The sequence below is a fragment of the Clarias gariepinus genome, chromosome 9, assembly GCF_024256425.1.
Source record: "Clarias gariepinus isolate MV-2021 ecotype Netherlands chromosome 9, CGAR_prim_01v2, whole genome shotgun sequence".
In the NCBI taxonomy this organism is placed as follows: Eukaryota; Metazoa; Chordata; class Actinopteri; order Siluriformes; family Clariidae; genus Clarias; species Clarias gariepinus.
Window position 1 is genome coordinate 15,832,887 of NC_071108.1, and position 27,100 is coordinate 15,859,986.

The 27,100-nt window shown below is 36.5% G+C and overlaps 2 protein-coding genes and 1 non-coding gene across 3 annotated transcripts; 1 reads left to right on the plus strand and 2 right to left on the minus strand.

The window, feature by feature from the left end:
* Positions 1-584: 584 nt before the first annotated feature.
* elapor1 (endosome-lysosome associated apoptosis and autophagy regulator 1) lies at positions 585-17,399 on the minus strand. Its single transcript, XM_053504951.1, is given in 23 exon segments — positions 585-1,166; positions 1,168-1,209; positions 1,504-1,666; positions 2,293-2,471; positions 4,667-4,793; positions 5,043-5,144; positions 5,252-5,345; positions 5,446-5,596; positions 5,870-6,043; positions 6,251-6,514; positions 7,843-7,980; positions 8,237-8,342; positions 8,516-8,606; positions 8,959-9,087; positions 9,206-9,383; positions 10,675-10,763; positions 11,087-11,236; positions 11,345-11,450; positions 11,581-11,661; positions 12,278-12,425; positions 13,356-13,536; positions 14,038-14,158; positions 17,187-17,399. Coding segments are annotated over 23 exon segments (2,964 nt in total). The 5' UTR covers positions 17,310-17,399; the 3' UTR covers positions 585-1,139.
* A 3,284-nt stretch (positions 17,400-20,683) lies between these two features.
* cfap276 (cilia and flagella associated protein 276) lies at positions 20,684-22,738 on the plus strand. The gene is made up of 5 exons (XM_053504568.1): positions 20,684-20,886; positions 20,974-21,087; positions 21,210-21,325; positions 21,423-21,523; positions 22,350-22,738. Exons 1-5 carry the CDS (start codon positions 20,782-20,784, stop codon positions 22,418-22,420), a joined length of 507 nt encoding a protein of 168 aa, XP_053360543.1. The 5' UTR covers positions 20,684-20,781; the 3' UTR covers positions 22,421-22,738.
* On the minus strand, positions 22,627-23,012 carry LOC128530849 (small Cajal body-specific RNA 2). Its single transcript, XR_008361168.1, has one exon. It is a non-coding gene; the product is annotated as a small Cajal body-specific RNA 2 (non-coding RNA).
* Between the last annotated feature and the right edge of the window lie 4,088 nt (positions 23,013-27,100).

Here is a 27,100-nt window from a genome sequence, read left to right on the forward strand (position 1 = left end):
AGAGGACCGCAAAACAGCACGTTTTTCCTTGATTTAATACGTCCTAGACATTCATGGACAGAGTTCGGTGTCTTAAGATCTATATTAATCCATAATATATCACCTCTGCCCTGCTAAAAAATACAATTTAGTCTTACTGACTAGGGCACTGGATGCCAAAGCATCAGGCATAATGGCCTTGCAAGGGGGCTCAACAGGGGCAACTTGGCAGTGCTGGGGCTTGAATCTGGGAATTTCCCATCAACGTAACCACTGAGCTACGCTACTCTTAGTTACTACTGGTTTAAAATGGTCTACTAACCAAACATATCCAGCCATTAGGAGTTCTATTGTGTGGGCACTAACTGAAGACAAGAGTATAATTTGAACAAATGGCATGGTTTTGCCAGCTAAGCAACTGTTCTACAGTTGCTCATTAGCAATGATAGGTGAAAAAGGGATAAACAAATTGTGCACAACAAAAGACCATAATTGTATAACAAACAAAGAGCATCTACATGGTAGATTTACATGATAAATAGAGCAATGGGCATATTGGAGATAAAGAGACAATCCACACTTTTATAATAACTAAAAACACATAATTGGGACAAATACTTTTATAACTCACATTCTGTACAGGCAACCATAAAGACAATTAAAATGGCTTCACATTACAAGCTGGAGATATTGTGGGAAACAATACAGACTTACAAGGTTATACTTAAAAATGAATACAAACAGAAGTAAATGTTTCTCAGGAGAGTCACTGTATCTGCTAACCTTCACTGAACATAAACTAACAGATCTAACATGTTGTAAACTGAACTACTGGGCACTTTTTCCTCAAAGGACTGTCTGTGATTAAAAAAAAATATATATATATATATATATATATATATATATATATAGAATGCCTATGCTTTATGTTCTTTATATTGACATACAAATCCCAAAGACTCGAACAAGATGCTTGTAGTCGATACAAAAAATTAAATAACATTAGTCTAAATCGTGGTGGATCGTTTCTTGTGAGATATGGATCTCTCCTGTCTCTCCTGATGGTTCTTTCCTATTATTTACATATAGGACACCATAAGAAGCAAGCGGTGAGGATTTGCTAGATCAGTTAGCACTGTCCATCGGCAGGGTTTAAAGGTCTAGGTCATCTCCATCTCCATGTCTGTAGGATGATTTCAAAGGAACAGAGTCAAAGCCATCTGATGTTCTCTGAAAAAGAACAAGGCATCTAAATTATCATATACACTATATTATCCAGTAGATTACTTTTACATTTTAACATCTGAGCATTTTCATAGACTATTGTCTATTTGCCAAATGTCAGTTGTGAATTTTTATTTTTTTTAAAAAGTCAAATTCTAATTACCTGACTAAAATGAGTATAATTAGTGTTGTGAGTCTATAACATTAAGTATGACTTACTCATTTAATGCAAATTTTCCTTAAATATCTACAAGGGCCTTATTCAGTCTGTACCACAATGCCTATAGAAGATCAGTTTACCTCTCTGGTGAAGGACTTAATTTTGGTAAAAAAAGATTTTTTGCTTTGGTAGATGAGATCATCTTCTGCATCCTCTCCCTCCATAATAGCACAACTGTCAGCAGCAGGAAGGTCACAGTCTTTCGACTCTGCATTAAGAAGCTTTGAATACTTATATTCCAGCCTGTGAAGTAGATATATATTAGCACATACAGTATATATTAAATTACATATTATATATAATATTACATTTATATTAGCACTATATGCAAAATGCATTAAACGAAATGCTAGTTAGATTCTATTTACATTCAGCATTCAATAAAACCATATATCATTTTGATGTGTTGTGTGCACATAATCTTTTATTTTTGCAATTTAAGAACTGTTGAGTTGAAAGAAAACGAATAGAACTATATTATTCTGCTAACAACCAAATAAATAAATAAATGTACACTATATGGTCAAAAGTATGTGAACATCTAAACATCACACTCATATTATCCATTCCAAAACCATTGACCTTTTCATTCTGCCACTATGGCATTTGGTCAGGAGCATTAGTGGTCAGACACTGATGTCGTGAGAGAAAGCCTGATGACCAGTCAGTGTTCTAGTTCGTCTCAAAGTGTTGTGTCAAAGAGTTTAGTTTGCTGGCCTTTGTGTAATTCTTTTACATGAACTTTGAGAAACTACCAACAAGGTAGCGTCTTTTGTAGCCATTATAGAACAGATCTATGGTGGGTGGAAAACTGACACAATATGAGAAGAAGTTGTGGGATTAAAACATGGTCAGATGCGAGCACTCACTTGCGTGTCCGTTTCCAGAAGTAGCAGCTGATGGTGATGAGCAGTATTGCTGTCACAGTTCCGAGAGAAACCCCAAATTTGAGCCAGAAGTCTAAAGTGACACAAGCACTAATCTGTGGATCTGGCAGAGGTACTCCACCTGTACATCGCAGAGACTGCTGCCACAAATAGGTGGTCCTCTAAACACACACACACACACACACACACACACACACACACACAAATTACATGATTCTCAAACATTTTCAATTCATGGGCACAAAAAAAAGAATAATTAGAATCTATTTTAAATTTTTTTAATGATAAATTTTATCATGTAGCTGTTTAAAACTAAGGCATACTAGACAAATTACAATCTCCATCATTGTCATGTTTTAAATTGCGCCAAACCTGTATATGTCATGATGTTGATTTTATGGATATCTGGATAGTCGATAAAAAATTAGTTCCCATAAAACCTTTTTTGATTTTAAATAAATAACAATAAATTAGTTTGTATAGAATTATTCAGCATGGAAATGAAATGAATAGCAATACAGGCAACGGGTCAATCAATATCCATTGATTGTACGTAGTGTTCTTTCCTACTCAAGCAGAAAAGAACAGACTTAAAGCCCCAGTATGCTGAAGAACAATATACCTTGAATGCAGATGTGCTAAATATGAACCACAATAAAAAGTGTCTACAACAGGCACCGCTGCTTTAAAAACATATAAAAGTACATGAACAATAAAAGTCTTTAGCACAGTTAATATTGCAGCTAACATTGCACCTAACATATAGATTAACATTAGCATTAAATATGCAGACATTAGCTAGCTAATATAAATACACTGTGCCTAATGCATATTGGACATACTAAACTTTCCTGTAATTTCCTGTAAGTGTATTTTTAAATTATGAAGTATTTCACAATGAAAATACAGGGTCAAAACGAAACATCTTCAAATGTAAAAAAAATGATTTCTATTTTGTATCTTAGAGAACACATTGAGAAACTAAACATAGTTTAAAGCATATACTATATGATTATAATGACATTTAAATAGAAACTAAATGTTTGTCCCTGCTGAATTTATTACCCTTCATTAGTTATTTAAGAGATAAAGCAATAGCATAATAAGACATGCTCATATTTAAATCTTACTTCCTTTGTAATTGTCTCATAATTTAAACTTTTCAAATTTAAACTCAATCTCAATTTGGCATTAATTCAGGTGGATATTTTCTCTTTTTGCACCAGCATTAAAGAATCACCTGTTCCATCTATGACTAATAGATAATGCCTTTGACATCTGGATATAAAAACTACATGCCTGCCGTCGAAAGTGTCTTTTGGATTCAGAGTTTAAGCTCAAATTGAAGGCTAAGACTGACATAATCAAAATACATGTCCAACTTAATGTCAATAAGCAGGGAGATTTAGATACCTTTAAAAGAAAACAAGAAGATGATCACGGAGCAAACTGCAGAAGGTCTAAAGCAATTAAGGAATTAAGGAATTGTTATCATCAGGCTGTTGACTCACATCAGGCATTTGTTCTCATTCCGTTCAGAGTTGTTCACAATCTTGATTGTTCCAAAGTTAAAGTGGCTAAATTGAAAAAATTCTGGACCCTTAATGTAAAGGTTATCAGTCACATTATCTCATATGTTTTGGACTTGAAGTTAACTATATTATGGATTTTGTTCTTCAACACAAAATATGGGGGAAATCAGTTGCTTTATCACTGTATATTTCATTGTCTGGTGTCCGCTATTTACTTCTAACATATGGTCACTGGATTAGAGATGTTATGCAGTATATACACTCCCTCATTCACCGTCTATAATTAATTCAATCTGTTTACGGGGCCATGGGGGAGGGGCTCAGGCTGGGGGACACAAGGCGGGGTACACCCTGGACAAGGTGTCATCCATCGAAGGGTACACAGACACAATTTGGCAATTTTGGAACACCAATTAGCCTAATTATTATTATTATTATTATTATTATTATAATATATTATTTGCCAGAGTCAGACATTTTACTGAATATAACTTTATATACTAAAGTATGGAAAAATTGTGATATACAAAATTTTCTAGCTCTGATCCTGGTCTTGTTTATAATAAAATAAAATAAAAAAACATGAAAAATTAAAAAGTAATAAAAATACTATGATTTAAAAAATGTGAGCTGTAATGTCAAGACTTTTTTCTCAAAACAGCTCCTCACTCCTCTTATATTGCTTAACTTGATATGTTGAAAATGCTAAACTTTGATAAATTACCGACCGCTGGAAATTCCTGGACCTCACTCTAAGAGCCATGGGGCATCAAATATTATTGCTATGCCTTATGATCATTAAAATTCTAGGAAATTAAACCTACCTGAATTCCATTGATACAGGCACTCACTATCTCTTTATAGTTCCTCTCAGAACAGAGAGGACAAGCAAACCGAGAACGCCACAGGAAATGGAAGGAGCAGCCATCACATGTTCCTTCTGTACAGTTACTGCAGAAAGAGGGAAATGAAAACAACACTTAAGAAGTATTAGACGCACAGTTCCATGCTTTGACCAGAAGGTGTTGCTATACACCAAAAAACAGCAATGATTACACTACATTTGTGGACTACAGAGAATTGCACACAATGGGATTTCTTTTTTTAGTTCTTGTGCTTGTGGCAGTTGGTCTGTTGACTATTACTGCCTTCATTTTATAGGTCTACAGTGTACCTTCATTTCATAAGTCTACAGTGTACCTTGGTAAGGTAATCTGATCCATTGCTGTCACTTTGGGATCACACCTGAGTCTGATGGAGGTTGATCTCCCATTTTTGCATGCCTGTGTTGTTTCACTTGCCCTAAAGATACAAAATGAATGACAGCTACACGTATAATGTCAACTCTTAAGCACAGTTTCAAACTGTTATTCAACTGGTGCTTATGTTAAATTTATCCCTTATCTTACCGGTAGTAAAATATGACATCAGGGAGATCAGATTGTGTAGGAAAAGTACTCCCAAAAGATGAGATGTGGTCAAGTGTTGAATCAGTGGTTACCCCTATGGTTGAAAATAAACAAAACATGAAATGGAAAGAGCAGGTCACTATATGAAGCTGTTCTGCCTTACCTGTTTGGTTGTAAGATCACTTATAACTCACCAATCAATGTGCTTCCAATACTAAAAGGTTGTGAGGACACAACCCTTTGACCCCTGACATCAGTAGGCACTATGATTGACTGGCAGACATAACCATTCACCTCCTTCCTGCTCTCTGTAACATTGTCAACACAGGATGCCAGAACACGGTCCTAAGAGCATACAGATAATGGTTGAAAATGCTCAGTTGCATCTGGATGGCTGATTCTAATAATAAACATTTTTGTCACATTTCCAAAGGTCATATTTGTCACATTTAAGCATCTTAGCCCTTTGAAAAAAATATTTATGAATGTTTACATTACATCAAGAGTACTTTACTTATATCATACATCCATATAGATATCATCTTACAGTACATAAGAGCTGACAACTGTAACATCACCCATCTTCAGCAAGTTCATCATTTAACATCCTGAATTTACCTCTGTGCCACATAGCCCCACACTAAACTGATGTACATAACGAAGACCTTTGTTGGTAAAGCGAGGGCTGCTCTGAAAGTGAGTGAGATTGGCCAGGGGAGAAAAATCATACTGCAGAGTTTCCTCTTTATATGGCATAGCCAGAGTGCAGTCACTCACGCAGGCTGAGCGGGCCTGAGAATAAAATGAGACATTAGAAGAGTTGAGAATATCAAAATATCAGTAAGTTTGTGAACACTGTGTATAATAATTGTACTACCTTACACATATAGGCGATATATTATGCATTTTCCTTATCAATCATTTTACCCAATTTCGCTACCAAGACCCCTTGTGATACAAAAAGATTATGAAAACAGAAAAAGATTAAGCAGTGCTTACTTTGTTGCTCTTAGTATTAGGTCCACATGAGATGCAGGCTTCTATTCCCAGAGGCTGCTCAGGCCTTATGAAGGTGTTCGATGGACAGCTCCTGCATACTCCAGTGCCATGTAGCATGTAGTGACCAGGAGGACAGGAGACGCAGGCTGAGTTTGTCTGAGAGGAGTCGAGTGCACATTGTCGACACTGAGAGGCCACTCCTCCAATCACATTAGTAATGTGAACAGAGTAGATCTTAGCAAAGTCTGAGCTGTATTGCCTTTCCTGTAAACCCAAGAAACAAATATTTAAATGGCATTTAAATGTTTAAAATGGCATTCCTTTATATTAAGGGTCACATAATTGGCATTATTAGATAAACAAACAATGCACTTCAGCATTATATACTTTGTATGACAATTCTGAATTCGTAAATCTGATAGGTAGAAGATGTTAGCGGATTTATGGACAATTTAGTGATGATATTATAGCGTTGCAAGACGAATCATAGATTTATATTATTGCACTCCAATATGTTAACATTCTGTAGTAACAACCTATTCACAAGAACTTATGTGCACATAATCTACTAATAATATTTGTTGGTGTTGTTGTAGTTGTTTAACAGTAACACAGAGAAGTTAATTTAACATTTATGGAAACAGAAGTTTTCAGGTATGTTAAAGTCTTCAGGGTGAAGGACTTTGAGGTTTCTTTGTAATTTGCATAGTTAGTTGTTTTTTTTTTTTTTTTTTTATTAACTTTTTACCCTGTTTTGTGCCTTGAGGGGACTCAAGATGGGGTATGCCCTGGACAGAGTGCCAATCTATTGCAGGGAACAAGCGCACATACAGACTCACTCGCACACTACGGGGAATTTGGGAACGCCAGTTAGCTTACCCTGCATGTCTTTGGACTGTGGGAGGAGTTCCCGAAAGAAACCAACCAAGATCAGGGAGAACATGCAAACTCCATGCACACAGACCAAAGGCAGGAATCTAATCCTTTACTCGTAAAGTGTGAGGCCACAGTGCTACCCACTATGCCACTGTGCTGCCTGAACATATTTATAAAATTGTAAATAAATAAATAAAATAAATAAAATATGTTTTAAAGCTTATTTCATTGTTTCTTATTTTAAACATTTAGTACATTGCTATTATTCTACTATTAGGTTCTTATGGGAAAATTACCAACTTTAGCATATTAGCATATATTCAACATCATATTAGCTGATTCATTAAAAAAATAGATATAGATATTCTTTTCTTTTAAAGCTCTCTGTTCAATATGAACCATAAGATATACAAGACTATACCAAAAGCAAAGCAAGTGTGGGCATAACTTTTGCCTTAACTGGCATTGGTCACTGAAATTGCACATGTCCTTTATAGTAACAATTCTTCCTGTTCTTCTGTAAGTAAGTTCTTGAAAAAGAAGGGGTGCAGGCTGTCTGACATCGACAAAATGTGCAATGTGCACAGATGGATGCAATTTGAACAACCCATGTCAGATAATAAAACATTTAATTCAGTTTTGTATTACTTTTGGTACAGCTCTTGTATATGAAAACATGTATTTAAATAGAAATTGTACTCTTTTCCTGTTCTTACCATACTGTAGGTGTCAGTGCGCTGAAAGCCCCAGGTAAAGCTCACAGTGTGATTGCTCTTAATAAGGTAAGAATAGGACTGCTTCCCGATGGTGCCTCTCCAGGTTTCCACCACATGATCATTTCTCTCGCTTAAGCCCTGTGACCACACACACACACACACACACACACACACACATCGCAATTCAAGTGGAATGAAACTAGTGCATTTCTATTTACTTTGCTTAACAAGAAAAGTGTGAGCAAATTTGTTATGGTCACTGAATTTCAAAATAGAAAGGATATTAGAGGATAGGTAAGTAAAACATGTTGATATGTGACATATTTTAAAAATCATTATGCATATGTGTTATTACAGTACTTTGTATGTAATGTGTAAAAACTTAAATCCTTACTGTCGTGAAGTAAAGTGCGCAGTTAGCCATACACTTGGTCTCAAAGACAAATGTGATTCTAGAAAGTTCTGGACTCTCTTTATCTTTATCCAAGGAGTAAGGCAAACTGAGCAAGACAAAGATATGAAAAATAAAAAGATAAGAAATTTTCACCTTTAAAGACGGAAAAAACATCAAGCATAGACGGCTAAAACTACTAATATCCATAGATATTAGATATACATGTTTGTTTCCCGCATGTTGAACATTAGCTAAATGTTTGTATTTGTCATTTCTTACCTATAACCAGGTACAGTAAGTGTTAGCAACATGTAGTCTGAGTCCAAATCTCCAGGTGTGGTGTAAACATATTCGCCAGCTACCTCCCATCCTGTAACAAAGCAGGGTTTTCATGGTGAAATACAAAATACATGCTTCCCCAAACTGGAACTCGAGCACACACTGTAATTTTTAATCTTTTTAAGTTTTATTATTCTGAATTAATTATTAGTCTCTAAATAATTAGCTGTCCATTCATTTGTTCACCTTACTATGAACAAATAAATGTTTCAATTTTCAACAAATTTTCAAATTTTCACCCTGCATTGTTTAATATCTGCCTGACTAAAGCTACAAGACTTTGCTAATAAACCTTTATAGTATCCACTTCACAGACAGTGAGGGTCAATGAATTGCAAACAGCATGTGTTTGGTTGAGACGCCCACCATAAGGCGTTGTTTACCTGTGCTCCTCTGAGTACCACTATACTCTCGTCTGTAGACTGAACTATTCATGTTGCTGGGCATCCTATTCCACCACTTGTACTCGAAACCCATTACTGGCTCCGTTCCAGCAGGACACTCGGAACATGCTGTAAACACAACACCAATCTTAATCTGTGTGCTTTCTCTTTAATTTTTTTATTTATTCTAGCAGTTTACAAGTTTAAATTGTATATTATAATAATATATCCACATGGTGTACTGCACCTGTTCCATTGGAGTAAAAGCCTTGTGGACAGGGTTGGCACGCTGACGAGTTGTTAGTGAAGTATCCAGGATTACATGGAGGACAGGTTTGCATCTCCCCTGAGGCTGGAAGTTTCACGGCTCCCTCTGCATTCTCATTACAGATCTTTGGTTCAATCCATTTATACATCAGCTGTGTCTATAATCAAAAAGAAAACAAAAGAAATGTGCATGAAATAAATAAAGGCAACAAGACTATGTGGTACAGGTAATCTAATCTACCTAGAAGGGGTTGCTAATAAAATCTGTAGACAACCTTAGTCAAAGCAAAGTACACTTTGTATTACAAATATTTTCAAATCTTCTGTGGTACATTGCAAATATACTAACAAAAAAGTGTTTCATCAGTTTTATTCAGTATACGGTATATACAATATACAGTATATTTCAATAATGATGCCTGCCTTTGTTCAGACAACAGTTTGTATTTTTGACTGTGTGTTTGTGAGACAAATTTTGAAAAGTTTTGTTGAAGACAAATTAACTATAGAACTGTTTTTTTGTAACCTTGTGCAAATTAAATCTGTTGAATTTAACAGAATATGTTAAAATTAATCTCATGAATAAAATCTGCCTTGTTTATGTATTGCCCTATTTATGTTGTATTACTCTTTGTATTTGTAACACAGTGATAATTGCTGTACTTACAATGCTACTTAAATTTACTTCATTTTACTATTTACTTAACTGTACTTAAATTTCATTAATTACAGTCAGGCATTAGTACATACACAGCCATATACTTTAGGTGTACTAAGTATACTTAAAGTTGTTCCACTTAGCACACAAAAGTATACTTAACACACTTAAAATTGCACTTTTGTAAACATTTAATTACAACTTAGTACAAGATTAGTTGTTCCAAAATAGCAAACCTGAAGTGTACTAGTCATTAGTCTGGCTGCCAGTACACTTAAGTATGCTTTGGCATGCTAGAAGTTAATATACTTAACATACTTTTTTTTCACTTGGGAAGAGCATGAGGAAAAAGACAAAAAAAGTATATTTTATATCATCAGGACATGTAAAATATGATAGATTTGTATGTTTATGTATTAAATTGTCAGTCTGAAAGTTTGTTCCCTGCTTTTGGCAAGTAATCATAAGAGACTCTTTGTGTATCTTTTTCCATTCCTTTTGGTATATTTGGGTGTGATACACTGTGAGACATTAACTGTGAATCAGTCTTAAAATCAGAGAAAGTGAATAATAATAAGGCAGTAGTTTTTCCTCTTGGTCACTTGATTTAGACTGTGGTGTCACTACAAGATGCAATTACTGTTCCTTTTTATTATTTAAACAACATTGTGATGAAAATGTGATGAAAAATGTGATTGATCGAATGTAGATTACTAATTAGCTAATGTAAAAAATACTTAATAATTTAATTTGTTATAAGAATAGTTTATTTTTATGGCTCTCAAAAGTACCTGTCCTTTGGAATCACAAGGAGTGTGAGTGTAAAAGTAGTCACTGGTCATGCAGGGTGGTCTCTGCCGACACGCTCCTGACCCGAGCTCTGTACACATAGAAAAAAGTCATTACACATACGTACACACAAACACACACACATTTAGATCCAGTGATAGCACAGACACAGCAGCAAATGAGCAAACTCTAGAGCTGCTTTGCTTTCAGTACACAACTTTTTTTTCCACACCAATTACACAGGGGTGAGTACATTCAAGTTATCCCGGGTGTCATAATAACACAAAGACATTGTTCTCTGTCTATTCAGAATATGATCGCACAAAAGAAAACAACAAAAGAATTTGTGTTCTTAAATAAAAATTGCTAGTCAGGGTAAAATTACTTGTGTTGAACATATGAACTTACACATACCTGAATATTTGTCTTCCTCACACTGCTGGCATTCAGTAGCTCCCTTATTAGAGTAGGTATTGACCGGACAGGGGGAGCAGTGGGCAGCCCCAGCTTCGGCACTGTAGGTGCCAGGCTTACAATGGAAACATTCAGATGTGTATGCAACCCCTACGGAGGGTGAAACAAGAGTTTTAAAATCTTTTTAAGAGACAAATATGTCATTATCTCTCTCTCTCTCTTGTTTATTTTGATGATGATGACATATAGAACACAAACCTGAGATAGCAATGTTCTTCAGCAAAACCGGTTTAAGCACACTGCCAGACAAAGAGAACCCAGTGGTTCTCCAGTATAGAACATTGTTCCCACTACTTAGTGGCACCTAGTTAAAAACCACAGGACAAAGTTACTATAAGCCTTAAAATAAAAGGCTTTTAAGACATTCCCTGCTCAACAGGCATGCACAAATCATTTCAACGAAAAAACACAAATGAGCCTGTGAACTTGCTTACATAGTGATACTCCCAGTCATTCTTAGAAATCTTCATCCAACGACTCTGAGAATCAGTTGACTGGCACTGGTCATTCTGAACCTGACAACCAAGACAAATAGGAGATGGATAAACAGGGCATTAAACACTACAGTATATGGCTAGAACAGGATATGAGAGCCACAAGTGCATTAGTGAGGTCAAGCACTAATGTTGGACAAGCAGGCCTGGCATGCATTTGGTGCTCCAGTTAATTCCAAAGGTGTTCAGTGGGGTTAAAGTCAGGCCAAGTTCTTCCATACCATTCTAAGTAAACTAAGTCTTTATGGAGATTGCTTTGTACACAGTAGCAATGTTATGTTGGAACAGGTTTTAGCCTCTTATTTCTAGTGAAGGAAAACCTAAACACTAGAACATACAAAGACATTCTAACTAATGCTGTGCTACCAAATTTGTGGCAACAGTTTGGTGAATACACACCAAATGAATGTGAGTCAGGGGTTTACATACTTTTAGCAAAAGAGGAACGATTTTTTATTTTTATTTATTTGTTTATTATTCTAGCAACAATGCCCCTCTCTATTGAAAAAAAAAACTCAAATCTGTTAATTAGCTGCTGCTCTGGTTTCTTTGCTTTGTTTCAATGGTATTTAAAAGCGGAAGGATTTTCAACACAAACATAAAGGAAATCCACAGTCAAAGTAGTACGAGTACTCACATAGAATTCGAAAAAGATGCTGTTATCAGGATAGATGTACTGGAAAGTGACTGAGCCAGGCTGTTTCAAATTCACAGCATACGACAGTGTAGAGCTGCATTCGTCTGTGTTAGAAGATATGTAGTCCCCCTTAGGAGTCCAAGTGGAACTGAATCAAATAAAAACAGAAACACGTACACCCACAAAGGAAAAAAAAAGCATGGATAAGTTTTATTGAAATTTGTCCAGATTTATGGTTACAACACATTAATGTTATTAAGTACTATTTGTTTGCATTTATACCACAACATGACTGTTATTTTTTTTAAGTACATAACAGCTCTGTCTGTAATTCACATTATCAAAATGCATTAAATAAATGCACTCATTGTAATAAGTCATCCTTTACACAGTAAAATCTAATTCACATTGTGGATGCTTCATTTAACAAATTAAAGGACACATGTTATTTAACACAGAAATGAATGTAATTTATTACAATATTATTATTGATGTTTGTTTAATGATAATGGAAGTAGTCGCAGGTGTCTGTGCTTTCTAAAGGTCAGTAAACTATCCACCACTGGAGAGTCCTTGAAAGTGTAGAGAGTATCTTGGTTTCCTTTTGTTTTTCACAAGAAAAAAAAAGCTGGTGATGGAAGGACTGTTTATGGTTTTAAAGTGATAACAGGAACTAACTTGTGTCAAAGATATTCCACAGCATTAACTGTGCTTTGTAAAGCAAGCACAATATATTGTTGTTAATAAAAGAAAAATTACAGTTGTTGAAAATTGCTGTGGCAAAAGAGGAATGAAACACTTCAAGACATGCTGTTACAGAAACATATTGTGCATTGTGAATAACTGCCCTATAACAGGACACACCATAGCAGTGTAATCCATTTTTGTTGACATATGACTCAAAGTTAAAAAAACATACACCCACATATCACACATACACCCAGATACAGTACAATTGAAAACAGCGTACAAATTGAACATACAGTCATAACAGCTATAAATTATTGCACCAAAAAAATAAGTCATTATAAGCCAATAAGAGACACAATTTGATGAAATTTTCAGTTCAGCTACTCACTTAGAACAGTTAGTGTAGCTGTTGCCAATATCCATATTGATGCCATGGCTGATAAAGCCAGCAGGTAGGGTGTCCCACTCATCAAAAGCCACCCCAGTACCCAATGAATAGGTTCCTGCAGCACATTTCTGACACTCCTGTGTCTTCATATCCAGGTATTCACCTTCCTTACAGGAAAATGCTATCAATCATTAAAAACAGTTAGTTCAGCTCTCAATCTTTTTAATAAAGTTCACAGAAAATTCATTTTTTGTTGCATTCTATGTAAAAGGATGCACAGCACAAATATGACATTGTGCAAACATTTTAAAGCCTAACTGTTCATAGATTAGCATAAGGCCTAATGAATTAGATCAATGGAGCCATTTGTCTTCGAAACTTTGTTTTTACATTCTTCAAGCAAGAGACCATTAAGAGTTTTTAGAATAGTTATGCAGCCTTAGTTCCTTTTGGGGCCCTTCATAATTGAAAGCCAATCTCCTTTACGAGGAGGGATAACTAAAGTACCAATAAGGGTGATAATGTAGCATAAGACATGATTTTGTACTTTACATTTTTACATTTGGATCCCTAATACTAAAACATATAGTTGCAGGGTTTTACATAGAACACATAAGACATAAGGGTTCTAGATTAAACTGTATAGATTGTTATCTGCCTCAGGTAAAGCCTTGATACTTACTGCATTGTGTCCCTTTCACCGGGTCAGGGAGGCCTGTGCATGTGTCAGGTTTGTTGGGTATCGCCACTCTCCATCTGGACCCCAGAACATCACAGTCTGTGTACTCAAAGTGGTAATCTGACTGAGATCATAACACAGATATACACACATTTATGTCATTAGAACATGATTTGAAAAGATATATATGCATGCGGTTGAAAAGAAGCAAGGAGGGTTACATTAGTGTAATATATGAAAAGAACCTTTCTATGACACTGTTAAATTTATTTCTTGGTGTGAAAATCTACATATGATTATATACAGATGATAGCTAGTAAACCCATGTCTTTGGCAGTCTGATACATCTCTGTACGTTTAATCATTTAACCTCCTTTTTAAATACAGTGTCAGATCAATATTTACACAAGCATCCACCACACCCTTTAACAACCACCTTCAACTAGGATGTTTAATTCCCAGTCCCCACAAGCTGCTTAACATGAATTATTTACTTTACCTAGGGAGAGACAGATAAAGCAGATTCCTAAACAAACATGCTTCTCTATTCCACATAAACACAAATATTTGCAAACACTATTTACCACCTTTTTTAACTTTTTTTTTTTTCATTTTATTAGAGTGGTTCATTAGATTTTGCATGTTGCCCATTCTTCAAAACATTTACACAAGGTTTTGAGTAACAGTAGGGCAACTAATCAACATGCACCTATCTAGACGTGCCACCTGGGGTAAGATTAGTCCTAAGTATTTAACAAAGTGCACTCAAACACCCAATGTGAAGCAGAACTCGATTAATAGTTAACAAACTAGAATGCCACAGAAAAAAAGGTTCCACCTGGAAACTCTTTCCTATTAGTGAAGCTACATTAGGTCTGTGCATGATGACACAGAAGAAAACATAAGTATTAATGAGAAGATATAAAGAGTATACAGTGAAAATGAGTAATTAATTTTATCAGTCAGGCGTAATGGCAGTGCTAGTACTAATCCAGACATTAATATTATTTTGATAATTCCAAGGCAACAGGACATAGTGACCCATGTTTCTATGGTGTCTCAGCCTACATAGTCATTATTCCGGGGCCAAATGCAAGGTCTTTTAACCTTCGTCAGAGAACAGTGTGAATAGCAAAATAAATGTTGAGATCTACACTGCACCAGACAAAAATAAAAAAGATACAAGCCTAGTATCTCAGAATTTCTCGTAATGACGTCAAATCATGATGTAACTGTTTCTCAATCATCAAATGTCCACTTCACACAGGTTTCAATGAAATATGCATTCTTATCATCTTCTGATAAGATTGTTAGCCTGCAAGTTTTCACACACTACTCAGTTAACTCAGTTTAACTTAATTATGGCTGCTTACATGTATGAGGAAGTTTAAATTGAAATGAGTTTTACATGTCCTTATGAGGTTTTCAGGAGTCACCTGTGCATCTATCTGGGGCTATCTTGGATAACCCATATAGATATAAATGCATAATTGATACAAATTCAGATAAAATTTTGAACATTTATCTCACAACTCTTTAAACCCTATTCTTTATCATTTCTTCCAGCCTTTATAATAGCCACTTTCTCTTCGGTTTAATGTGTGATCATATAATCAACTGAGTTTAAGTAAACACCAGCTGAAGTAACAACAGTAACAAGTAATGATAGAAAAATGAAAAATGACTAATCTGATTCAGTTCCCATGATGACATGTCATTATTATTTTATTCATGTCCAGGTTACACAGTATTTAGGAACAAAATTGTAGTTTAATTATATATACTATGCCTGTACAGTTTTATGTTTATTTTTATGATAAAATGTCATACAGTAAGCACAGAATGCTAAAGGCACATCAGTTTTTGTTTACAAACATATGTGAGTCCACATCCTCAACTCGTAATGTGCTTTACGATCCATAATCATGACTTCTGCCAGAGCAATGATCCTTCAATTATACATGTAATTGGCAAACAAGAAAATGGCATGTTGAATATCTAGTACGGTTGCAGCTGTTGCAAAAGACTAGTGGATTTTTTGAGCGTACATATAATCAGGTTGTCAGAATAAAAGCTTTTGCTACCAAACAGCACTTTAATTGGATGCATAGAACAGATGTGACATTGTTTAGAATTATATTTTTAAGTTCTCCTGACATTCTACAAAAAACATCTACAAGCAGCCAATACATTACCAGGACACCTAATGAATTAAACAGTTAGCACCAAAAAAGGATAGCTAAATAGGGTAAAGTAAAAAAACAGGGATCAAGTATAACTTAGTGGCTAAGGCATTGGACTATGGATTGAAAGGTCCCAGGATCAAACCCCAACACTACTAAGGGCTACTGTTGGGCCCTTGAGCAAGGCCCTTAACTCTCAGTAAATATTGTCAAAAAGAAACTTTGGTTCAGTTACTTACAGAAGTAATATATTAGGTTGTGGGCAATAGCAGTAGTTTAAATAAGGTTTACTCGAGGAAAACTAGTGAGAAAAGTCTTGTGATCTTTAAAGGTTTACCTGTAGGGATCTGTTGTTTTTTCGTAAAAGTGCAAGTTAGACATGCTGTTGTTCATTCAATGCCATACATAGTGAATTCTTGCAACAACAAAAGGCCTTGAAAGACTGCAACATTTCAAGTTTTTTTTTTTTTTTTTAACGTTCAAATTGTGTCAGGAGGAATAAGATGATCCTTAGAGATAGGGGAAGGGAGACAAGTCTTAATCCCAAACCCATCAATGACACAGTTATAATACATCACAATTTCCCTTTAGTTTTATTATTTATAAAATGTAAGGATTGCGAAAATGAGAAGCGGTGCATTTGATCAGGAAAGTTGTTTGCGATTACAAAACTTTAGTTCCTGTAGACTATACAAATTTTAGAATATAACATAAAACTATTATTCACATCAATATTATAATAGCGGATCCTACAGTAGCTTTGTGATTTGAAGCGAAAATCCAGACGAAGGAGCCACACGATAAGGGGTAAGTGTTTAAAAAATAAAAATACCGCGATATTTCGTCTTCTGAGCGATACTCCTGGAACACATGGTCGTCTGTATGCCAAGTTAGTAACTGAGTAGTAGTTCATTAGAAGATAGTTTAAACCTCACTATGTGGCTTTGAGTCGCCCTGTAGCGCTCTTACCTCTTTGCAGCTCGGCAAATCCCTCGCCTTCAGCGCGTCTAATAAAACAAGTGCCAGAAATACTCTCCAAGCGGACCAGCTGCACCAAGAAATAACTGTAACGTGTACACGTTTTAGTAACATCTTTTCGAAAATGTGTATACTTAATAAAGTGTGTGAGAAAGTGAGTAAGTAGGGAGCGTCTTGACTGAGTGACAGCTGGTACTGCTGCCGCGCGCGCGCTTTATTGTGTGACAGGCTGCTACTGCGCTCACTCACTCTACATCCTAAACCCCCAAAACACACACACACACACACCGACTTCATGTTGCAGAACTGAAAAACCTGGAACGTTATCGGATTAGATAGCAAACACGTAGATATTCGGGCAGTTTTTATACTGTATTTGTGTTATCTCGCTTCACGGCTCCTGTTTTCCTGCTAAAGTTAATAAACCTGAACCAAACACAAAGTGTCTGGAAAGTCTTGGAACTGCTTCGTTTTATGAGAAAACGCGTAGGGCTCCATCCTTTTAATGACACACACTTACCGACACTTTAATAGACACCCACGTACCCTTGCTCATTAATGAATGTAATTATCCTATCAGCCAATCATGCGGCAGCAGCTCAATGCAGTCAATCATACAGATACAGGTTCACATTAAGCTTCAGAATAAAGGGAAATGTGATTTCAGTCAGATTGAATGAGTCTTGTTTGAAATACAGGAGTCAGGGAGTTGGTGATGGGCTCCATTATCAGCCAAATAAGGATTGAATCTGGTCCCTCTCAAGGTTTCTTCCCATTGGCATCTCAGGGAGTTTTTCCTACCATCACTTCACACATTTTATACTCACTCACTCATTATCTATACTATACGCTTTATACTGTATACAAGGATGCAGGGAGCCTGGAGCATATGCCAAGTAAACCCTGGACAGGGTCCCAATTCAATGCAGGGCACACACTCACACATTTATTAACACACTATGGGCAATTTGGGAACACCCATTAGCCCACCAAAGCACCAAAGGAAACCTAAGCACCTGCAGGAAACCCACCAAGGAGAACTCCACGCACACAGAGGCAGGAATCGTAGCTGGCAGGAATCGAACCAGGACTCTGGAGGTGCAAGTAGACAGTGCTAACCACTAAGCCACCATGCCGCCATGTTTCATACTAATTTCCCTAATTGTATTTTGATTCTTTAAACCTGCGTGTGACAATGACCATTGCTTAAAGCACTACATGAAAACATTTTAATTAAATTGCTGTGACAAAGCCCCACTATTTACATCATCCATTCAACAATTGTTCATCATATAGTTCTTATTAGGACCCAAGCACTATGACATCGGCACAATGACGACATGACTATGATCTCATGGCCCAAAAAAAAAAAAAAAAAAAACATGGATAAAATTGGCACACATGTTACAAACCACTGCCATTATGACTCCTGCGAGTCTGGGCTACGCTCAGGGCCTTCACAGGAGATTTTGCTGCACAGCTCATAAACACTTGCACATATGCATGTCAATCTCAGTACTATTCATGTCATGCATTCAAAACAACATGAAGTCAGATATTTTGGGTCATTTGAAAAAAATGCACACAAAGGACACACACTACAATACACACACATGCTACACACATACTACACACACATAAATACCACACATACACACACACACACAAACTGCACACACACTATGCATCCTACACAAACATTTGTGTGGTGCACCCAGGTGGCATTGTCTTTTTGGAGGTCTTAACATTAAAGCTTAAAAGACACAGATTGTGTGGTGCGCCTGGGTGGAGATGGCGCAGGCGCTTGAGCCTGCTCATTGTTGCTTGCAAATATATTTTACAACTTAAAGTCCCCTAAAATGCTAGTAACTCTTTTTAAATGACCAGTGATTTTGCAGGTGCTGGTATTCGTTTGATAAGTCGAACTTATCTCCCTGACTTGACCACCTTTAAAGATGTGTAATTGTAGGACAGCATACACAGCACCCTCAGAGCACCTAGTGATGAAATTGTGCTAATAAGCATAATAATGGCAATTCCTTTCATGCTGAGCCAGTGCCACTGTTAAAGCCAACTGAAAGTGATGAGAATGAGACCCACTAAATTTAATTTTATTCCTAAGGAGACTTCAAACTTCCAGGTTCATCATAAAACCAGACACACGTGGCAACCTGGAGCAGAGACAAAGGTTTACCCCACAAGATTAAAAGGTATATTAAAACAGTTTATTATTTGCCGATACAAAGCAACATCTTTAATAAATTTACTACACCTATACTTTTAGCCAAATATACTTCAACTACATTCAGGCATTTGACAGATGCACTTATTCATTTTTTTTCTCATTACACATCTGAGGGTTAAGTGCCTGGGTCAAGAGCCCAACAGGGACAATTTGGTGCTTGAGGGATATGAACCTGGGATCTTCTGAACCAAAGTCCAATACTTGAACCACTGAGCTACCCCTGACCTATACAGTATATGGCGGCACAATGGCTTAGTGGTTAGCACTAGGTTCCCTTGCACCTCCAGGCTCCGGTTTTAATTCCCACCCCAGGGTCCATCTGTGTGCATGGAGTTTTCATGTTCTCGCTGTGCTTGGGTGTTTTTCCGGACATTCCGGTTTCCTTTCACAGTCCAAAGACATGCAGGTTAAGGTAACTGATGTTCCCAAATTGCCCATGGTATTTGATAATGATCGGGTGTCTAGCTGGAAAATTGACCCTGTAAGTAACTGCCTTAAAAATGACGAAATATATTGCCAGGGTGGGGAGTAATTGTTGCCTGATGTGGCAGATAACAAATTTTTACGTTTTTGGGCTGTTGGATCAGGAAAGACATCCATAAATATAATAGAGTGTTTCTCCTGTTTAATCTTGCTTACAAAAACCCCAAAACATTGGGAAGCACCCTGCCCATGCATCCACCACATGGTTTGACATTTTTTGCATTGGGAAAGTAAGTTTGTACAGATGGATTTTATGAATTACATAGCCTTCCTATCAGCTCAATCGATCTTCTGATCCTCTTCTGACATATCACTTCTGCACAGGTGTTTCTGTCCACAGAAGTCCCGCTTGCTGTATATTTCCCAGCCTGTGGGGTCAACAACAATGCCCAGGGCCTAATAAACTTACAATTTGAAACAATAATCAACATTTTATTGCTGTATACTGTACCTCAGGATGTAGTGTTAAAAAATAATGTATATAATGTTCGTTACATAACCTTTCTAGAAAACCACCCTGATTACCCACATTGGTTTTAACAGAGGTAAAGCTCAGATCAGTACAATATAGGTTGAATATTATATCAATACTATATATATATTAAATACTATGAAAATACACAATTATAGACATCTATACAAGTCTATAGCTATTTTTTTTTTTTTTATATTTAGTAACAGCAAAGTAAACCTTAAAAGTGCTTTTAAAACTATGTAATTAAAGCGGTTTACCACAGAGCGGCACTGCTGAGCAGGGTTTTTTAATTATTAGTCTCGCAGCAACAGTTGTCAAGACATCACAAAAGTTGTCAAGACAACAACGCAACAACAGTTGGCAAGACAACGATACGTTGTTGGATGAACCAGTTCAGAACAACTGCAGAAATGACGCGAGATCGAGACCCCTTTCCTTTCCCCAAATATGAGAATGATGACACTTTAACCAGAAGTAAAACATGCCAGGTAACATTTTACTGACGTTGTTTTAGTGAAAATTTATTGCATTTAATACAATTTAACGCAACAAAGTCTCTTTCTGATCATGGACAGAAACAGGTCTTTACAAAACCCACCCACATTGCGCAGACTGAGGATCCGTGGAGACGCTTAAACGACAATTTGACCTTTTCCAGCATGAGGAGAAGTGTTCTGTACCATAAAGAGGTGAGCTGATCTTAGTTCCTCTTCAACAGCAGGCTTTATTTGTAGTAAAAAAAAAAAAAAGAAAAAAAAAAGGCAACCAGTCTTAATTACACTGACGTAAGTAAGAAGCAACTTTTTTTCAGACTCCAAAAGACAGCCTGGACTTCCATCTTAGCGCTGTTTACGATAATCATCTGAATTTTCTTCTGAATAAGAATGAAATCCTGTTCCAGGAAGAGACTTTAACGGGGGACCGAAGGTATGTAAAATATTGTGCAAGAATTGTGCAAACTTGCTTGAAATACACATTTTCTAATACCAGTAATAGTAATAAATATTTTTAAATGAAATTTCAGAGACAACAAGGACGATGCTCCAAAAGATGATGATCATATGAAAATAAGAATGTGGGTGAATCCTCAAAAAGTTTCCATTTACAGCATTAAGGGAGCGATCGGTAAGAAATATTTCCACTTCATCACATTTTCACCCACGAATACCAAGTCCTGCTCAAAGTTTAAAACAAATTATACAGATATATTGTGCAAAATATGGTTTATTTCAAACTATATAAATTTTGTTTATCTAGCATATTATTAAAAATTGTATTAAAAATATTTATGAATATGCAAAGTCATAACAGTTGGTACAAAGAAAGATTGCGCCCTCTTCAGGACAAGTGGCCACACATTTAGAAAGGATTTCGACACACTAGGTCACACGACGTGGAAGATCTCGAAATAAAATAGAATTTTCTACTAGTTACTGGTAAATATGCAAAGTAAAATCATAATGCACCCTCGCTTCCAAGACCGACATTAACAGTAACAATACCGTTTCTAATTGTATTAATCAGTAGGATATTAGTTTACACACGGTCTCTAGCTCGCGCGAGTTGCTGTCGCCGAGTAGCGAATAACCGGCACAAATCCGGAGTCTAGACCCGGAACGCGTTCGAATATTTAACGTCCAAATTCAAGCAAACTTCAGCGCGGTCTGTCTAGCATAGGTTTTGGGATATTGTGGCCACGTCACCAGGGAAGGACCTTTATTCACTCTTTAGATCAATGAACATATAGTAAAATACTCCGCCATCTTGGAATCAATCGCAATGTTTCCTTACAGTAGTTTTTATTGTATGCAGGTTCGTTTCCTACACCTTTGAGCGCATGTGTTTGTCTAAAAACACGACAGCAGTAGTTATGGGATTTTTTTTTTTATTTGCTGTACAAGTTGTTGCCTCATGTAATGTCGCTTGCTGTTATTTGATCTTTTTCTTTCAGAGTCTCACCACAACGCTTCTACAAACCGAGGTTACTCCAGGAAGGTGGATGGCGGGTTTTATTCAATGTAACGCTGACGCTTTGAAAAGTTACGAAAATCCCCACTCGAAAGACAAAAAAAGACAGCATTTTCAGTTGTTTTAAATATATTTTTTTTATTTCGCCCTGAAAGTAAGACACGCACGCAGTACAATCTAGGAAAGCTAGCTAAGGAATTAAAAACAAACGAGTTTAGCCACAGCTAGCTCAGAACACAGGTGATAGTAGGAGTTATGGTGAAGATCAGAATCGCCTCTATACTCACAGACCAGACAGGAAAAACTGGAGGAAAACCTCCAAAAATCCCACCGGCATTAGTATATCTGATCGAATCATCATTTCTAACCACAGTCTCCACTGCAGTGCCCTGAAGCTGCTATCCGGCTAGAAATAGCCCAAACGCGCATCGCCACAACGGGCTAACGTGTCTCTTCTTATCATTTCTGAATCCGTGCAGGGCAAAAACGCGGATCAGATCAAATAAGATCATGGTGTAGATTTTTTTTAATGAGCTGCTAACTAAACAAACACACACTCATCCACAGATTCATTCAAACAACACAAACATTCAAACACGCGCGCGCACACACACACACTCACCCAGCAACGCTCATGCAATGAGATTTCGGTTTCGGGTCAGAGGCATTTTATAGCCCTCGGTGTAACTAACCAAACAAAAAAACGAACAGTGCCTCCGTGTGGCCGGTGCAGGGTATAAACCACGATATCATGATGAATGAGAAGAGAATTTTAAGTTTAGCTTTAATAGTCGGTTCACTCACCTTCTATACCGCTGTATCCTGTATTCAGGGTCGCTGAATATGCTACTGTTCAGGTCCCAAAAAGAAAATAAATTTAAATGTAATTAATGTCGAAACCCATTTAAATGTAAAATAAAATAAAAAATAAATAAAATGGAATAGTTGAGAATTTAAAATAGAATAATGAAAAGGAAACTATATAAATATTTCTTTTTAAAAGCCTTAAATTAAATCTTAAATGCAATAGTGGACAATTAATCCCATAGAGCACCTGATTTGTAAATACATTTTTAAATGAACAGATGAAAATAAATAGATTATGTTTCTCAATGGAGTGTAATGTGTGTATGTAAGCCCTGTGATGGATTGGTGTTTGGTGGTTTACGCCCTGTGATTGGATTGTAAAGCTGCTTTGCAACAATGACCATTGTAAAAACACACAAACACACACAAACACACAATATAAATAAACGTAACTGAATATAGAAAATGAATGAATGAATGTTTCTCAATGCAGCCCTTCTCTTTCTAGTCATGGTCCTAATGCCAAGGCACCACAATGTGAGATTTCTAGAGCTATACTTTATCCTGTAAATTTGCTATTTTTAAAGCTTTATATTTTCCAAATAGAATCAGGAGTTCAGGTATGCATCTTGTTTGTTGTATGACCACACCTAACCGTTGACAGGGATTAGTTAATCTGGGATTGCATTGCAGGTTAATCCTGGGTGGTGCAGTGGAATGGCACAGAGTGGCTGCAACCCATGTTAACAGTCACTAAAAAACATCTTCTGCGTCTTTGGCTTTATAATCAGTAATGGTAAAACAAACAATTACATACATATTGTGGGGGGAATGTTGCTTATAGGGAGGGGGATCTATCAAAAAAGAAAAGTGGTGAAATGTAATGTTCAATCAGCTGTAGAAACAGAGCGTCTAATACGACAGTGATGCTTTTTGTCAATTAGCACTGCACATTTGTCAGTGTTATCACCTCTTATGTTTAAATGTGGAAAAATGTGGCTTGCCATGTTTGTTGGAGGCAATGCTATTGAGACAGATTCTTTGGTGAAGGTCATTCATGTTTGTTTTAAACGATTTTTTGTCCTTAATGTTAACCACACAAAGAAAAAAGTCTTGTTCAGTCTCCAGCTGAACAACAAGTTTCTTCATGTACACAAGTACTCATCTGTAAAATTTTTGAGGACAACAGTTTTTTCACCCCACATTTAATTAATAATATTTAAAGTTTTATCGTTTTTGTTTTTTTGTGTCATTTTGAAGGAAATGTAATGGTAATTGTTAAATAACTAATAGTTAAAATATTAAGATGGGGAATGTTTGTCATGTTGGCATTATAAGATTTGTATTAACAACTTCTATATAAAAATGTTTAAACATTGTATTAAATAAAAAAAATGATTTACAGGGGCCTCTTGTTTTTATTGTTTTATGTTACATTTATTTTATATTTAACAAATTTAGGTGTCAATTTAACTCACTGGTTGGGTCAGATGAACAACCCAGAATTCTGGGTTAAATGGTTTAACCCAGCACTTGTGTCAAAACAACCCAGTCGTGTTCTGTCCAATAGTGACCCAGCGGCTTTTTTAAAAGTGTATATTTAAACGTTAAAACTCTGAAGGGAAATAAAACTTGTACAAATTACTAGTTAACCTCCTAGTCATGTTTAATATTTGTACAAGTGTTAGTTGATTTTAGGGTTTTAACATTGCTAAATATGAAACCATTTTATTTTTATTCTTATATCTCACCCACAATTTACATGTATTTATTTAGCAGAAGCTTCTGTCCAATGTTTCTAGCAACAAGCTAATATCTACTTACTTAAAACTGCAAGTTAAAGTGAATCAACATAAAAGTTATATTTCTACTTAGTATTTTTTTATGTTTTAATCTGTTTCAATTACTGCTTTGACAGCATGATATGTTAGAGATGAAACAGTAAGCGGTTTGAAATTGGGTATAACTTTACATCCCACTCCAAAGCCCATCGTATCATCTTCAATACCACTTTATCCTGTATTTAGTGTCAAGGGGGGCCCAGAGACTATCTATCAGGACAGGAGACTTAGGGCATGAGGCAGGGTATACACTGCACAGGGTGCCAATCCATTAAAGGGCACACACATATACTCATTTACTTGGGAACACCAATTAGCCTAATCTGCAGGCCTTTGGGAAGAAACCAGAGTACCCGGAGGAAACCCACCAAGCACAGGGAGAACATGCAAACTCCATAAACACAAAGACAGGAATCGAGCCAGGCCGGGAATCAAACCCTCAACCTGGAGGTGCAAGGTGCTAACTGGCAAAGTGGTGTAGTGCCACTGTGCCACCCAACTGGAGTTGGTCCCCACCTTTACTGCTATAACACCCTTAAGTGGTCTTCGGTGAAGGCTTTCCACTAGATTTTGGGTGTAAGGAGTTTTGCTCATTCAACCACAAGAGCACAAGAATTTGGGCACTGATGTCAGAAGCGGAGGCCAGGTGTGCTCTCTGAGTTCCAGTTCATTCCACAAGTGTTCAGTGGGTTTTGTGCCTCCATGAACCTCACTTTGTTTACATGGGTCATGCTAAATTATTTTTGGGCTCCTCATTTACAGTGAAAGGAAATCTGTATGGCATTCAAAGACATTTAGAGAAGTCTTGGCAACACATCGTACATTAGTGTACATGTATGATGATTTTATAGTGTACACTATAAAAACTAGTGTTTGTTTTTATCAGTTTAATTGTGGAATTGTAAAGGTATAGAACATACCCTAATGTTTTATGTTTGTTTTTTTTGCGTTGCATGTACAGTAAGAATGTGCAAATTTCTCTCTGGTTATTTTCCCCGTCACGTAAATTCCAGAGGACTGGGGCAAAAGTCAAACATCCACCCCACCCCCACCCTCCCCCAGGGGTGCGAAAGAGGGAGATCTGACACCCCTCTTTCCTGTAATTTAACATACATCAACCAGTATTCAGACTCACGAAACAGCGCTTAAACAGAGTGCATTTGTTTGGAGTTGTGCGTGTGTGTATAGAGTACAAAAAGAATCAAGTAGTCGCAAAAAAATGCTTTCGGTGGGTTTGAGAGAAGTTTATGGACCATTAATGAAACAAACAATATGAACAAAATATTTGCTGACTGTTATGTGTTGCGCTGAAACTCACTAATTACATTTGAATACAATTCATATTATATTTTGAATTAAGCCAAAATAAAAAACACAGTGACAGTGCTGTGATTGTATGGTTAATGTCTGACTAAGTCGTTTGCCCTAGCCTTTCCCATGTTTAATTTCAGCAAACTGATTCATTTGGATCTCAGGACTAAGAATTACAAATATGTAGTCCTGTTCAAATATGTTTTGCCTTGCACCTCCAGGGTTGGGGGATCAAATCTCACCTCCGCTCTTTTGTGGGTGGAGTTTGCTGGTTCTTCCCATGTTTTTTTGTTGGTTTCCTCTACTGAGACTTAGTAGAAAATTTCTTTGGTTGTTCCCCACAGTCCAAAGGCATCCAAAGTAGACCATTTGCTTTTTCAAATTTGCCTTCAAGTGTGCATATATGCCAAACAGTGGGTTGGCATCCTCAATATTAAATCTTAATAATATAGTAAAGTATGTGTTTTATTATTTACATTTACGCATTTGGCAGACGCTCTTATCCAGAGCGACTTACATCTCATTACATATCTGAGCAGTTGAGGGTTAAGGGCCTTGCTCAAGGGCCCAACAGTGGCAACTTAGTGGTTGTGGGGTTTGAACCTGGGATCTTCCGAACTGTAGGCCAATGCCTTAACCAATATAATGCCTTAATGCCAATATAATGCCAATGCCTTAACCTTATTATAATAGTATAGTTATTCATGCATAGATTTAACCTAATAATATGAATAGATGTCATATAACAGCACACAGACATTTAGGCAATTTTTCT

Bases quoted from the DNA above. Each gene is read 5' to 3' on its own strand.
- cfap276 (XM_053504568.1), top strand. From the start codon at position 20,782: ATGAACCAGTTCAGAACAACTGCAGAAATGACGCGAGATCGAGACCCC. The intron at 20,887-20,973 runs GTAACATTTTAC...GATCATGGACAG, and splicing joins CCAGAAGTAAAACATGCCAG to AAACAGGTCTTTACAAAACC. The intron at 21,088-21,209 runs GTGAGCTGATCT...ACTTTTTTTCAG, and splicing joins GTGTTCTGTACCATAAAGAG to ACTCCAAAAGACAGCCTGGA.